Below are 15,910 nucleotides of genomic sequence, written 5' to 3'. Positions count from 1 at the left end.
TGCTGGGAAAACTGGACAGCTATATGTAAAAGTATGAAATTAGAACACTCCCTAACACCATACACAAAAATGAGCTCAAAATGGATTAAAGACCTAAATGTAAGGCCAGACACTATCAAACTCTTAGAGGAAAACATAGGCAGGACACTCTATGACATAAATCACAGCAAGATCCTTTTTGACCCACCTCCTAGAGAAATGGAAACAAAAACAAAAATAAACAAATGGGACCCAATGAAACTTAAAAGCCTTTGCACAGCAAAGGAAACCATAAATAAGAGGAAAAGACAGCCCTCGGAATGGGAGAAATATTTGCAAATGAAGCAACTGACAAAGGATTAATCTCCAAAATTTACAAGCAGCTCATGCAGCTCAATATCAAAAAAACAAACAACCCAATCCAATAATAGGCAGAGACCTAAACAGACACTTCTCCAAAGAAGATCTACAGACTGCCAAGAAACACATGAAAGGATGCTCAACACCACTAATCATTAGAGAAGTGCAAATCAAAACTACAATGAGATATCACCTCACACCAGTCAGAACGGCCATCATCAAAAAATCTACAAACAATAAATGCTGGAGAGGGTGTGGAAAAAAGGGAATACTCTTGCACTGCTGGTGGGAATGTGAATTGGTACAGCCACTATGGAGAACAGTATGGAGGTTCCTTAAAAAACTACAAAGAGAACTACCATACGACCCAGCAATCCCACTACTGGGCATATACCCTGAGAAAACCATAATTCAAAAAGAGTCATGGACCAAAATGTTCATTGCAGCTCTATTTACAATAGCCAGGAGATGGAAACAACCTAAGTGCCCATCATCAGATGAATGGATGAAGATGTGGCACATACATACAATGGAATATTACTCAGCCATAAAAAGAAACGAAATTGAGCTATTTGTAATGAGGTGGATAGACCTAGAGTCTGTCATACAGAGTGAAGTAAGTCAGAAAGAGAAAGACAAATACCGTATGCTAACACATATATATGGAATCTAAGGGAAAAAAAATGTCATCAAGAACCCAGGGGTAAGACAGGAATAAAGACACAGACCTACTAGAGAACGGACTTGAGGATATGGGGAGGGGGAACGGTGAGCTGTGACAAAGCGAGAGAGGCATGGACATATATACACTACCAAACGTAAGGTAGATAGCTAGTGGGAAGCAGCCGCATAGCACAGGGAGATCAGCTTGGTGCTTTGTGACCACCTGGAGGGGTGGGATAGGGAAGGTGGGAAGGAGGGAGATGCAAGAGGGAAGAGATATGGGAACATATGTATATGTATAACTGATTCACTTCGTCATAAAGCAGAAAGTAACACACCATTGTAAAGCAATTATACCCCAATAAAGATGTTAAAAATAAATAAATAAATAAAGGCCAACTGACATTGGGAACAACTGAGAAAATCTGAATATGGGATATTCTAGGCTATTACTTGTTCAATGTAAAGTTCCTTGGGGGTGAATTTAAGACTGTGATTATGTGGAAGGATGTCTTTGCTAAGAGATACATACACGCTGAGGTGCTTGGTGGTAAAGTGTCAGGTTTTCTGCAGGGAAAAATATGTGTATGTGCGTCACACACACATACATCCATGTGATAAACCAAATGGTAAACTGTTTTTAATAATTTTTGAAGACTAGTCATAAAGGGTGCCTCTAAGATGCTAATAATGTTTTACTTCTCGATCTGGGTGGTGGTTACACAGCTGAGTTCATATAACACATCAATGAGCATTACAATTATGATTTATATGTTTCCTATGTAAGTTAAAAATTTTTATTAAAAAAAAAAAAAGAATGGCCTAGGCAGCAAAGTGTTGCATGAAAGTACTTGGAGTCAGTGTCTATACATAAAAATAGAATAAAACGAAGAAAGGAGTACGCACAGAAGTGGGTGTGTTCCCACCCTCCAGTCCTCTCAAAACAAGAACGCTGAGCTACACACCTCGGAAAAGCTTCTGGGCGATGTGCAGAGGGTTTCCGAAGCGGAAGTTCTCCCCACGGAACAGGGCGAGGATGAGCTCACCCTGCTGCTCAGTACAGTCCTCAGGAAAGCGGGGCAGGAACTGCTGGAGGTGCTCGCGCTGCGAGGCGCTCAGTACTTCCTGCCACGTTGAGAAGCTGACTACGTCAAAGAAGATCTCAGGCTGGGAGAGTCAGGAAAAGCAGGAGGAAAAGTCAGCAGGAAAAAAAATGAAGTTTTTAAGTTTTTTGTGCATAAGTGGATAACACATGCATAACATAAAATCTACCATTTTGTCCATTTTTGAGTGTATGGTTCAGTGGCATTAAGTACAATCACAAAGTTGTGCAAAAATCACCTCATCCAAGTTTTTACATTTTTTAAACAAACTAAAATTCCTCTGATCTTTACTCAATTCTCAAAACTTGAGAGGTCAGGGCCTCCCTGGTGGCACAGTGCTTAGGAATCCGCCTGCCAATGCAGGGGACACGGGTTCGAGCCCTGGCCCGGGAAGATCCCACATGTTGCGAAGCAACTAAGCCCGCACGCCACAACTACTGAGCCTGCACTCTAGAGCCTGCAAGCCACAACTACTGAGCCCGCGTGCCTAGAGCCCGTGCTCCACAACAAGAGAAGCCACCGCAATGAGAAGCCCGCACTCCGTAAGGAAGAGCAGCTCCCGCTCGCCACAGCTAGAGAAAGCCCACGCACAGCAACAAACACCGAACACAGCCAAAAATAAAATAAACAAATAAACAAACTTAAAAAAAAAAAAAAAAAAACTTGAGAGATGTGTTGGGAATTCCCTGATGGTCCAGTGGTTACGACTTCACTGCCGGGGCTCAAGTTCAGTCCCTGGTCGGGGAACTAAGATCCCACGTGTTACAAGACAACTAAGCCCACGTGCTGCAACTACTGAGCCTGCCCGTTCTAGAGCCCGTGCACCACAACAAAAGAGCCTGCATGCTGAAACAAAGGTCTTGCGTGCCACCACTAAGACCCGATGCAGCCACATAAATAAATAATTTTAAAAATAAATAAATGAAATAAAAAATAAAAAAAGAGTTCAGGCAACGTCTGGCTAGCTCAACAACAGGGAAGGAAAGGGAAGCAGCAGACAGCAGAGAGAGGAGCAAGGGACCTAGAAGCATGTCAAGTACTTGTGACCTTATCCTAAGGACAATGGGGAGCCACCGAAGGGTTTAAGCAGGAGAGAACCCAGAAACCAGCCACCTGCCAGGCGTCTCAGCAAGCAGGCACCAAAGCTCCTCTGGCTCCCTGGCCAAGATCTCCCCCTGCAAACCTGTTTCTGCATACCACTTGATTCCTGGCAGCTCAGCTTCTGGCATAAAGTAGGTATTTCAATAAAACAAGCGTTTGCTGGCTGAATGAATGACATGCAGAGGTTTACTTGAAAGAGCATGCAAAGAAAACATGAATGGGAAAGATAATACACCAAGTTCAGTACCTGTTACTTTGGGTAGGAGAGGGAATAAGGGCAAAATGGTGGCTTTAATTTTATCTACAATTTTTGACACACTATGAAAGAAAAATCTGAACCAAATATAACTAAATGAAATTATCTCCCCAAACTGAATGATGCACAGATGTTCGCCATATGATACTCTACGCCTGTCCATATGTTTGAACTATGGCAAGATAAACAAGATGATAAACACGTTTCAGCATACCTAGTGCCTTGCACATAATAAGCACTAAATAAATGTCACCATAATAATCATGATGACTGCCTGTGAAAAGTGGTCAAAAGCACAATATTAATGCTATCCCAGGGAAGGTACTATTAACTGACTAGCAAGTTGGTTACCTTATGGACAGAGATAATATGTTTGCGTTTTGTTTCATGATTCACAACATGGGTAAACATTCTAATGTAAAGATATACACAATTCTGCCCTTAAATATAAAACTTTTGCTAACTGCTGAAAATTATCTTGTCAAAATATGGCGTATGTCATTATAGAGTTACATGTTATTAAACATGCAGAATGTAGCTTATACTTTCTTCCTTAATCAGACTATTAAAAAGACTTAAACTTAAAAATAAAAAAAGATCACTCTGGTTGCAATGTAGAAAATCAGAAAGAAGGGAGCACAGAAGACTGAAAACTTGCAGAGTGTGGAAAAGGCTGAGAGGAACTGCTAGAAAGAAAAAGATGGTGCCGCTGTCACTACTCACATCCTCCAGAAGGTCCTCGGGCAGACTAACCCTAGTGCCCCCCAGGAGGCAGTCCTCCATGATCCGCGTGCCGTGGCCATCTCCACACGGGCCCAGCTCCAAGGGATCCGTCAGCATATGGTCCAAGGAATCCATTGCTTATGTTCCACAGGTAGCCTAGACAAATAAATGCAGTCAGACCTCGAGACAGAAAGGCAGAAGTCCCAGGGATCTGTTGATACTAACGTTCTTTCACAAAATATTCTGGCCCAGAAAATATTCAATCTCAAATCTATTCTACCTTATCCATACACCCTAACGACAGCTAAACAGCTCTTCTCCCTCCCTTCCACCACTGCACCCTCATCTGAATTTCAGATCTTAGCCAGTAGGTCTCTCATTACTCAGAATACTTCTACAGTGACTCCCCAATTTATAGAATTTCTTACACCTCCATTTTACACAGGAGCACAACGAGACTCAAAGATTAAATAACTAGATCACGGTCCATAATTTAGACTTCCCAGGCCAATAATCTCTCACTCCAATTTATTATTTTTTTTTAGCTGTTGTTCCTTCACAAAAGAAATTTCACTGAAAATCCACAGAGTAGTAAAATTCAGACAGTAACACTAAGTTATTTAATGAGGGCCTGTTAAGTGCCAGGCCTTTCATACACCTGATTTAATTCTTATAAGTGTGCAAGATAGGGTTATTACATCTATTCCACAGATACTAAAACCTAGGATCAAAATAGATAAGCAACTTGCCCAACCCCAGAGGTAGGACTGAAACTCAAGTCTGCATGACTGCAAACCCATGTTCTTAACACTACATACAACACCTCCTGGATAAACTCTCAGTTTAAATCAGGAAAAGCAAGCATCTTAATATGACTTTGTCAGTCCGCATAAACTCTGTAGGATCCAAGCACCTGACCAGGACAGCCAGCAAAGTCAGCGGCCAACCCACTTTAGTTGGTCCAGCTGATACTTATAACCATGTAGATGAAATGCTATTTTTCTCCTTCCTGTAACAACTAAACACTGCTGGCTACCTTTAGAAAAGTACATAGGAAAACTTTTTCAGAGAGCATCTCATAAGGCTGATGGCTGGAATCAGGTGCACAGCTGAAGCCACAGTTAACAGGGCCACAGGGAGGCTGAATTCAACCACTCCACAAACATTTGCTAAAACCATTCTCTCTCTCTGATTTCTACCAAATAGAAAGGAGAAAAAAAAAAACACACACACAACAGATTTAACAGATAAAACACCAAACTCCTAGCCTCATCTCAGTGACTTTGGGCAAATCTTACCTCACAGGCTGTCAATTTCCTTATCTATATAAGATGAAGGAGAGCTGGACCCGGTCCTCTCTACTGTTATTTCCAATCCTGGAATCCTGCAATGAATAACCTCCAGATGGATGCATTTATATAACTTCACATAGTCACGTAATGACTTCTCATCCTGAAACTCTCAAATGATAAAGAGTAGACTTGTAATACTACTACTAAAATAAGCACGTTTGCACTAATTATTTCAAGTTATCTGGAAGAGATGTCAGATCTACATAAAGGTACAGTGGAAAGATTAGTGTTCAAAGCAGCTGCGTCGTCACCAAGCAACTGTGTCCCATCACCCTTCAGCACACGATGAACTACCGCATCCTGAACACCCCTGGTGCGTAAATAACTGACTGCAGGTAAGAAAGCACATGGCATTTGCATTTAACAAAACTTTTAAAAAGAAAAGAAGTGTAGATGCAACCTGATGCTCAGAATAAAGTCCTCTTTATAGCCAGAACTGGCACGGAAGAGGGTAAGAGCTGCAAAGCCAGTGTTTTACCTGACTCTCAGGAGGATCACCTGTTTCACAACTTGCTCACAAGTTTCTTCAATTAGCTTCACTTCAATTAGTGAAGCTAGTTTCTTCAATTAGCTTCACTTCAATTCACTTCAATTAGTGAACGTGTAGCTAAATTTAATCTATTCGAGTGGCAACCTGTGCCCTGCTGCTATTCTGAAGAGGATCTCAAAATACAAAAAGCAGGCAGCTTCCAAAGGGTTGAAAACCGGAAGCCAAGGACTTCTAAGTCTTGCGGCGTCCTGGACCAAAGAGGTCCATCTTTACTAGACCGGGAAGGCCTCTCCCAACGGCCTTTCCTCTGCACCTGGGATAACCTTCCCGCCTGGACCCTCCCCAACTCAGAAGCCAAACCCCAGACTCCTTCCGGAGCAACCGCCGGCTCCAAACTGCAAACCCCTCCCTAGCCGGCCTCTCACAAGCCCGAGGCCCGGGTCCCGCCCCGCTAAACCGCACCTCCGCGCCCACAGCCCCTCCCCCAACACCTTGCCTAACTCTAACCCCCACCCACCCGGGCCACCCGCCTCCCGACACGCCCGCTCCCCTGTCCCGTGCCCACAGGAGCAGCGACCCTCGAAGGCCCAGACCCTCGCTCGCTCCCTCCCTCCGCTCCCCGGCAACACTTTAACCCTTTCACCGCCCCGGCCCGGCCTTACCTGCGCCGCGGGCGCTGGTCTCCGAACCCGCTGCGCTTCTCGGCCCGCGGGTTCCTTGACGCGCTCGCTCCCGCAAGGCGTCTCGGTGCGCGCACGCTCCGGGCTCGGGCGGCGGAAGGGGCGGGGCTTGAGGGGCGGGGCCTGAACTGCATGGGGCGGGGCGGGGCTCGCGGGGCCTAACCTAGAGAGGCGTGAGGCCGTGGGGCTGGGCCTTGGGATGCAGTTTGCAGGCCTCTCGTTGGTCTCACCTGGCTTAGAAGCTTCCGGAGGGTGGTGTCGCTAGTCACCTGGCCGCGAATTGAGGCTCCGGAGCCCATGCGTGAGCTCCGTGAGTGAGTGAATATGCAAACGTTAACTAGTTACTAGGTAACGTTTGCATATCTCATAGCCTGCTCCAGGCACTAGGCTGAGCACTTTCCATCACTGTCTTTGTACCACAGCTGTGTGCACTATTAGTTCCCATTTTGCGATTTCTCGAGTTTCGTTGAGGAGAACGCGAACCACAGCCTGTGCGAGAGCATCCTCAGTTCTCTCCACTAAATGGAAACATGTCAGTCAAGCTGGTGTTCCTCCCTGGTTGGCAAATAGTGGTTTCCAAATAAAGCCAATCGCTCTTCCCGAGCTGGCTGAGTGCCTGCCCCTAGTTCCTGTTAGATTGTTGGGAGGGGTCTCGAATTAGAAACCACCAAGTAAAAGGGAAGGGGAACATCATTCCATATTACCATCCATAAATTCCCTGACCTTATGTCTCTGACCACACCAGAGTGAACCAAAGAGTCAAAACAATGTAAGTTGTACTATTTAAAAAAAAAAAAGTAATGATCTCAGAAGCTCTTGTAACTTGTACACATACAAACAGAAAGATGTTTATTAAAAAAAATATTTATTAATTTTTACACCTGCTGAGTAGCACAAGACTATTAACACTATAACTCACTGAATGTACAGTAAATGTTCACATTTAAATAACAGGATAGGGTCAACATTTTCAACCTGTGGGTCAGCTTCAGCATCTCATGAAGTGCTTTTTAGCCCTACATATCTTAAGAATTTTTTGAAAGGATAATTCCAAATCAGAAAACAATTCCAGAAGATCAAAACAATAGGTTTCTCCGGAATAACAGGAATTTTACAGGATGAAATATCTGTTTATGTGGGCACAGATGAAACAGTAAAAATGTAAAATCTCTATGTAACCTACTCCAAAATGCTCACACTGCACTGATCCAAGTCTACAGTGCCAGTGCGTCTTAGGCGAGGCCACAGTATAAACATTGGCTACAGACATTTTTTCCAAATTGGGTCTTTAGATGGCTTATAATCTGCCATCTCTTCAAATCCAAGTCCTTTTGAAAAGCCATTACCTTAGAATAAATATACAGAATACCTGATCTTAAAGCAATGTTGTTTGGCTTGACTGCCACACCTGCATCTCTGGTTGATAATATACAAATTAGTTTTAGAGCCGTATTCCACATAGGGACACAAAAACAAAAGGGGGAAAAAAAGAACTTAGATGGGAAAGAAACAGAGGTCCTTCCGCAATCCTTTTTCTCTTCTGTGTATTTTAAAACTTGAAATAACTGGCATAAAATGAACATTCCATTCAGTGATAGTTTTCCATTTTAATCAGTGAGTTATTCCTGAGGGGAGGGAGGAATACCTTGCTGGTTCAAATTAAAAAGGAACCAACAGGACCAAATTTAAGTTATAAAAACTAAACTGGACCTTTGGGAAAGTCTAATATGCTTTTACCTAGCAAGTCTCTCTAGACTGGACACTAGGATATTTATAATCATCACATTGTAGGACTTTGGGACTCAAAAATCTCTATATTGTGACACAGAGTCAATATTTTCTATTGAAAACATCAGCATTACCTCTGTTACCAAAGATATAGAGTCCATTTTCATTTTCTACACAATTACCAAGTAACTCTCAAGTTCTCTTAGTGCCTAAATTGTCAGGGATAACTAAATGAATGAGGTCTCAATAATAAAGTGCAAAGTCTACATATTAGTAAAGTTACTTCACAGAATTGTTTACTTTTCAAAAAGGTATCTTTACCATAAAGAAGCTACTATACTTCTTAATTTATAGAACCAGTTTTTACCCAGAAATGTCAATAAAATAAATTATTTAACTTCATTTGAAACTGAAGGTAGGTCTTTCTGTTCTGGAATGATAAATTCTACCATGCCATAATTATTCTAAAAATGTATTAGTATGTCACAAAAAGTTGTTAAACTACATACTGATTTCTGCAGTGTTTTATGTGCACCACTGGAATGTACAATAAAAAGAAGGGAAATATTTTCCCCATTGTTCCAAACAGGAACAATGATAAGAAAAGCTATCACTGAGGCAGTTTTTCTCCCTCTCCCAACTGACAATGTAATATTAAGATCGGATTCCTTCCAGATCCCTTATAATTACTCTAACATATTATAAATGGTCCCCACATTTTTATTTTTCCCCTAGGTGTGAAGTTAGTCATCTTACCAAAAGGTCCAGATGAATTGTAATACATTTAAAGTTGAAAGTGTTAAGCAATATGGAGGACCACCTTTCCATCCAACCTGAAAGAATGTTCATTTTAAGACAGCATTAGAAGTACTAAAATACACTGCATGCTGTGAGCGAGGGTTGCAGGTACACCTCGTACGAGCAAGGATTCACCCTTTACCTATGAGTGGTAAATGGATCCTGAAAGGCAGGACAAGGTCTCAGTGCTTTTTACGCTCTATATAGTTGTTTTAGTATCAATCATTTTTCTTGCTACTGTCATCTCCAATATCTCCTTCTTCATACAAGTACAACCAGAGAATGGGAGGCCAACCTGTAACCTGGGAGTCTAAATTCTCTTGACACCAAGCATCCTTTTCTTGTACAGGGAGTCCACAGTTGTGGAGTAATAAAGTAAGATCTATCAGAACATGAGGTTCTGGCCTAGTCCACTGAGGGCCAGGGTCTGTGGAAAGCACTACCAAAATAGCCCAACAACGGTTTTCCAAAAAGGGCAAGTTTTTTAAAAATCAGCAATAAGAAAAATTTAGGTAACAGTTTTTCCTTCAGACCATCACTGATGAAACCTCTGCTTCATCATTTTAATTTTCATATTCAATGGGCTCCCTTTGTTAAGTTACTGAGAATGCAAACTCACAAGATGAAGCAGTTGTGACCTAATACACGCCCATAAAATGCACCTTCGCCTTTGGCGCCATGGCTTGGAATCAACAAGTCCAGTGGCCATGGACTTGGCACATCCTTTATCCACCTTTGGTACAAACACAATACACTGCTTAATATTTCCACAAAGGAAAAGTAAGGCTTATCTATGTGTTAAAAAACCAACTCAAGAGCAAGGCAAGGTTTCTCTGTCTTGAAATCTACTTTCCCCTGAAAGATCTCCATTCCTTGGCAGAAACTCCTAGGGTTTGAAGAGTCCATCTGGTAAAGATGACCTTGATAAAATAAGCCCCAGTGTATGTATAAGCGTCAAAACTGTGATTTCCAAACTCTTGAGTGATAAATCTTAAAAAAGAGTTCTAAGTGTCAGAAGCTTCCAGATGTTCCAGACATATGAATTAGAAAAGACATGATGTGACTGTTTGATTCTGGCTCAAGGATGGAAGTTAAGGTTTAGTGATGTGCACTTCGCTGCTCCCATTCCCGTTGGTGGTGGTTGTAATGATGTACTGGGTGGGCTGTTGGCTGGTGGTCTGGGGGTCCAAGTCACCATGTGCAGTTGGCTGAACCTGGACTCCACCAGTGAGAGCAGAAGCTTGCTTTTCCTCCAATTCTGATTGACTTTCTGATAGCACATAATGACCCTAGAGGGGGAAGAAAAAGATCTTTAGAAATCTGAGGGCTAAAGTGGGGGGTAGAGTTATGGGGGCACGGTGGGGAGAAGGAATATGCAAAGAAATGTTACATGGGGAACCAAACTAGGTGCCTATGGGAGATGCTTTGCCTAATTCCTTTAGAGAAGTAGACTACAGAGGTAACTTAAGGGAGCACCTTGGTCGTACCCAATGATACAATGAGGAACTTCAGGGACAGAAATTTGCATCATGATGGTAACCTACCTGGCAAAGGAAATGTGCTATGGTATTGTCCCTGAGAATTTAGAAATTCATAAAATAAGGTGACTATCTGTCAATTAATGTTTAAGATTAACACAAAATGGATCAAAGGAGAGATATTTAAATTCTCCTTAAAGAGGCATAATGATGCCCAAGTCAGGATCAGTGGTTCCCAGACTTCAGAATTTCAAAGACCAGCAAAATTAAAGTAAGAATAAATGTTCCCAAATTTTATTTTGCCAAGCAAAATCATTTTTTAAATGCTACTGTCAAATGAGGGACATTTTAACACTCAAAAGCATAGGAAGAACACAATCTTAGAATAAAAGTCTTTTGCACTGAATAAATTTAACTTTATGAAAACATACGTTGTCTTAACTTTTCTTCATTTTCCCTCTGATCATGAAAAAAACATGTCCATAGACCTGCAGCTAACTCTGTCCCTACATTAACATTTTTAAAGAAAGAATGTGTCTGTAAGAGGGAGAATTGGTCAGCTACACAGGCTGAGAAAGAAAGAAGTCACAGAGGAAAACTCTGGCAGCATCCTTTCCAAGCACTGTCCAGGGAGAAAGCCACAGCCAAATACCCATTTGATTTATCGAGGGCCATATGTTCTGAGTCCACACTCATCAAGCCACTCTTTGATCAGGATTTGGTTTCCTGTGTGGGTCCTTCTCTAGCAGGAGGGAGCTGGTTCTCAACCAAGGGTCCACGGACACCTAGGCAGTTCATAGGTAGGCTTCAGAGAATCTATAAACAAAACTGTACATCAAATTTGTATGTATACTGTGGCAGATGGAAGGGAACATCCTTGGCTATATAATCGGTTTCCCAAATGGGTTCCTGGCCAAAAAAAGGTAGAGTCAGTGAGTCCCCACAAAGAGCAAAAAATTTCACTGATCATGCCAATGAGACTATTCCATTTTATATTAGTTATTGTTTCCATTGACAATAGTGTTACTCTGGATTTATACATCTCTCCTAAGTCTAGTTAATGTGAATTCATGTGCTGAGAAATGGGTGAGCTCTCAGTGTGCTTTGAAAAATAAGTAAATAAATCCGGTTTCTGAGGCCACTAGACTACCCTGCTACTCTTTGAGGCCTCTTGGGAAATAGTCTTCCCCTGGGAACATCTCAATATCCCTAGTCACTTAAGAGTATTTTTCTTAATTTACACACTCTGCCTTCCAGAGGCAGGCCAGAAGAAACCAGTGAAGATAAAAACAGAGGTAGCAGATATAATCAACATTGGCAGGTCAGAAGAAACCAGTGAAGATAAAAACAGAGGTAGCAGATATAATCAACATTGAGGACCAATAGTCACAAAGACTCATATACTTTCTAAGAAGCACATTAAAAAGATGCTTATCTACATGTATATATATGTATATGGATCTAGGAGGTTCATTATAGTTATTAATTGAATAGATCTTTATTGAGCATTTGCTATAGCCCAGCCTCCTGTGCAACAGCACTGAAGATAAAGAGATAAAGACAAAGACCTAGGTTTCAAGGAATTAATTGCCTACTGGGAAAAGATAGTAAACCAATAATTAAAATAAACTGTGCTACCCCTATGATCATAGCAGCACTATTCACAATAGCCAAGACATGGAAACAACCTAAATGCCCATAGACAGAGGAATGGATGGAGAAGATGTGGTACATATATACAATGGAATACTACTCAGCCATAAAAAAGAATGAAATAATGCCATTTGCAGCAACATGGATGCAACTAGAGATTATCATACTAAGTGAAGTAAGTCAGAAAGAGAAAGACAAATAGCATATGATATCACTTACATGTGGAATCTAAAATATGGCACAAACGAACCTATCTACAAAACAGAAACAGACTGACAGACGTAGAGAACAGACTTGTGGTTGCCAAGGGGGCTGGGGAGGGAGAGAGACAGACTGAGAGTTTGGGGTTAGCAGATGCAAGCTATCACATTTAGAATGGAGAAACAACAAGGTTCTTCTGTATAGCACAGGGAACTATATCTAACCTCCTGGGATAAACCATAACAGAAAAGAATATTTTAAAAAATACAGAAGTTTTTAATGTAAAAAAGAATGTATATATACGTAAAATTGAGTCACTTTGCTGTATAGCTGAGATTGGCACACCATTGTATATCAACTACACTTCAAAGAAAAAAGTAAAAAAGAAATAAAATTTTAAAAAAAATAAACTGTGCTATAATACAGCACCACAAGAAATTATAGGAATACAGAGGAGGTGCCTCTAACTCAGATGTGAAGAGTTTGGGAGAAGATGGGGGAGGGCGAGGGTGGTGCAGCGTGGGGAACAGGAAAACCCTCCAAGCAGCACAGCTTACTGGAGTCACCGCCTTCACTTGGCCAGTGGTGACCGGAGTTGCCACGCCACTGTCTGTAATCACAAACTGACCCGGGGGGAGCGTCATCATCTGAATCTCCGATGCTGAAAAACAAGAAGGAACCATAGTTCAATGGTCTCAGATTTTCATTCAAGTTGTAGAAACAAATACCTAAGCAGTGACCATATTCCCTACTGAGTCACTTTCCATGGATTTGCTTGCTTTGAGAGTCTTATGTTGATATGATTTCTTGATACAGCGAAAGCACCTCTGCTTAAGAATTGATCACATGAGGCTAGTAGAGAGTTACCAAATGTCGGAAACAATCAATGCATCTCCTTCAAATGTGGCTTCTGAATATCCAGAAAGACAAATATTCAAAAATTTTAAAACCTTGAGAGAAGTTACAAAGATTCACCTGTTAGCTCAATATTTTTATCTTTTACAGTCACATTTGATTACTGGCACAATGTATCCACTATTGCCTAGCGATCACAACTTAGTCTAACATGAATTTTACTTCACTACCGTGCGATTAAAGCTAATTAAAAACAGAGTTCACCCTAGCACCCAGTTGACAGCCTCTAAATCACATCCTCTACTCAAAGGAACCAGGACTTCTTGGGAAAATGGCTGATTCCAAACCTGGGTCAGAAATGTACAAGGTGAGCATGGAATCTGGTGTCATACCAGCGTGTAAGACCCTATAAAAGACTGCAGAGTCATGTGGGAAAGATACAGAAAGATGTTCCCACTAGCCAAAGATGGGATAATCTGAGCATCAACAAGGATAATGACTGCAATGGATTTATTTATTTATTTATTTATTTAATATTTGGCTGTGTTGGGTCTTTGTTGCTGTGCACGGGCTTTTGTTAGTTGCTGCGAGCGGGGGCTACTCTTCGTTGCGGTGCACGGGCTCCTCATTGCAGTGGTTTCTCTTGTTGCGAAGCACAGGCTCTAGGCGCACGGGCTTCAGTAGTTGTGGCTCGCGGGCTCTAGAGCACAGGTTCAGTAGTTGTGGTGCACGGGCTTAGTTGCTCCGCGGTATGTGGGATCTTCCCAGACCAGGGCTTGAACCCCTGTCCCCTGCATTGGCAGGTGGATTCTTAACCACCGCGCCACCAGGGAAGCCCTGACTACAGTGGTTTGAAACACATCCAGTGGGTTGAAATTCATAAGTACCCAGCGATACTAAAACACACATGCCCGGCATTGGTCACCTTGGATAATACTAGGAAACAACTCATTATTTTGAAAACTGCTAAATAAAGGAGATGAGCCAAGTATTTAAAGCATCTATTCTGCCGTTCCTGTACAAATTGTACCTCAGAGTAACCTGATGGTTAAGGTAAAATTGTTTCCGTTATGGAAGTTTTCTAGCAATAAGTGTATAAAGAATGATAGAATATGACAACTTTGCAATCCCTACTGAAATAGTGGAGCAAAGGAAAAAGACAGAAAAGCATTATGTGCCTCCCGATGGAACTACACACCAACAGCTATGGAGTGTTTTTTGGGGAAAAAACTGAACCTGAATCTGATCATGCCTCTAGGTTTAACTGCCCATCTATAGGAAATAAAAGGGACAGAGGAAAGCATCTTAAATGACAATACAGGGATGTCAACAGCAAAATCCAGAATGTGGGGAACTCTACAAACAAATGACCCAGTTTCTTCAACATGTTAATTGCAACTTAAAAGAGAGAAGGAGAACACATGTATTAAAAGAAACTCAAAAGGTAAAATCGATTGCAATGTATGGCCCTTATTTGGAATCCAATTTGAAAAACCAGCTATTAAAAAGATATTTATGGGACTTCCACAATGGTGCAGTGGTTAAGACTCCGCACTCCCAATGCAGGGGGCCTGGGTTCAATCCCTGGTCAGGGAACTAGATCCCACATGCTGCAACTAAGAGTTTGCATGCCACAACTAAGGAGCCCACCTGCCGCAACTAAGGAGCCCGCCTGCCACAACTAAGACCCAGCACGACCAAATAAACAAATAAATAAAATATTTTTTCAAAAAAGACATTTATGAGACAATCACAGAAATATGAACACTGGATATTTGATGGTATTAAAGAATTACTGTAATTTATTTTTAGGTGTGATAACGACACTTAGAGTTGTGGGGTTTTTAAAAAAATATTTATGGATGAAATGGTATGAATTATTATATAGCTGGAGGACTGGGAGAGGATGACAGCATGTACGTATCAGATGAGACTGGCCATGATAACTGCTGAAGCTGGAAAATGGGTACAGGTGCGCTCATTGTACTGTTCTATTTTGTGTGTGTGTGTTTGTGTGTGTGTGTATACACACACACACACACACACACACACGTATTTTTTTGGCCGTGCCGTGCAACTTGCAGGATCTTAGTTCCCCCCGCAGGGACTGAACCCAGGCCCTCAGCAGTGAAAGCATGGACTCCTAACAACTGGACCGCCAGGGAATTCCCTATTTTTGTATATTTTAAACTTTTTTCCTAATAAAAATTTTCAGGTTGTTTCATCAAGTTAGAATGCTAGTTCTTACTATTATTACAGTGGCTGTCAGCATCATTTCCACGTTCCTCTCATAGGAATTAAACTGAGTATAAATGTCTATCTATTTACCAGGATTCTACTGGGATTTATCATGAGGAGGAGTCCTTCCCTGACAGAAACTAGACTCAGCTCTCATCGCGACCGCCAATATTTAGGAGAATAGATGGTAAAGATAACTAAATGGTAGCCTTTGAGCCTGGTCTCCACAACCAGATCTACATAACACAGCCA

The 15,910-nt window shown here is 41.7% G+C and overlaps 2 protein-coding genes across 7 annotated transcripts in view; both read right to left on the bottom strand.

Moving 5' to 3' along the window:
• Positions 1-6,829, bottom strand: part of NFRKB (nuclear factor related to kappaB binding protein) — a 35,583-nt gene extending 28,754 nt beyond the window's left edge. For 3 of the 5 annotated variants that reach the window (XM_029207177.1, XM_029207181.1, XM_029207182.1), the window contains exons 1-4: positions 6,690-6,829; positions 5,484-5,569; positions 4,186-4,341; positions 1,968-2,169 (exon numbers count right to left, since the gene is read on the bottom strand). In XM_029207177.1, the coding sequence (XP_029063010.1) occupies positions 1,968-2,169; positions 4,186-4,320 (337 nt within the window). In that variant the 5' untranslated portion in view covers positions 4,321-4,341; positions 5,484-5,569; positions 6,690-6,829. Of the gene's footprint in view, positions 1-1,967; positions 2,170-4,185; positions 4,342-5,483; positions 5,638-6,689 lie in introns of all 5 variants that reach the window. The other 2 variants (XM_029207179.1, XM_029207180.1) reach the window with 2 other exon arrangements.
• A 755-nt stretch (positions 6,830-7,584) lies between these two features.
• The window catches only part of PRDM10 (PR/SET domain 10), an 86,335-nt gene continuing 78,009 nt past the window's right edge, over positions 7,585-15,910 (bottom strand). For both annotated transcript variants that reach the window (XM_029208999.1, XM_029208998.1), the window contains 2 exons: positions 13,123-13,226; positions 7,585-10,522 (listed from right to left, as the gene is read on the bottom strand). In XM_029208999.1, coding sequence (XP_029064832.1) covers positions 10,325-10,522; positions 13,123-13,226 — 302 coding nt within the window. In that variant the 3' untranslated portion in view covers positions 7,585-10,324. The remainder of the gene's footprint in view (positions 10,523-13,122; positions 13,227-15,910) is intronic.

Source organism: Monodon monoceros, unplaced genomic scaffold (assembly GCF_005190385.1).
Source record: "Monodon monoceros isolate NGI ecotype Baffin Bay Population unplaced genomic scaffold, NGI_Narwhal_1 Super_Scaffold_7, whole genome shotgun sequence".
Classification (NCBI taxonomy): Eukaryota; Metazoa; Chordata; class Mammalia; order Artiodactyla; family Monodontidae; genus Monodon; species Monodon monoceros.
Note: the sequence above shows the minus strand (reverse complement) of the source record. Positions and strands in the feature narration are given on the sequence as shown.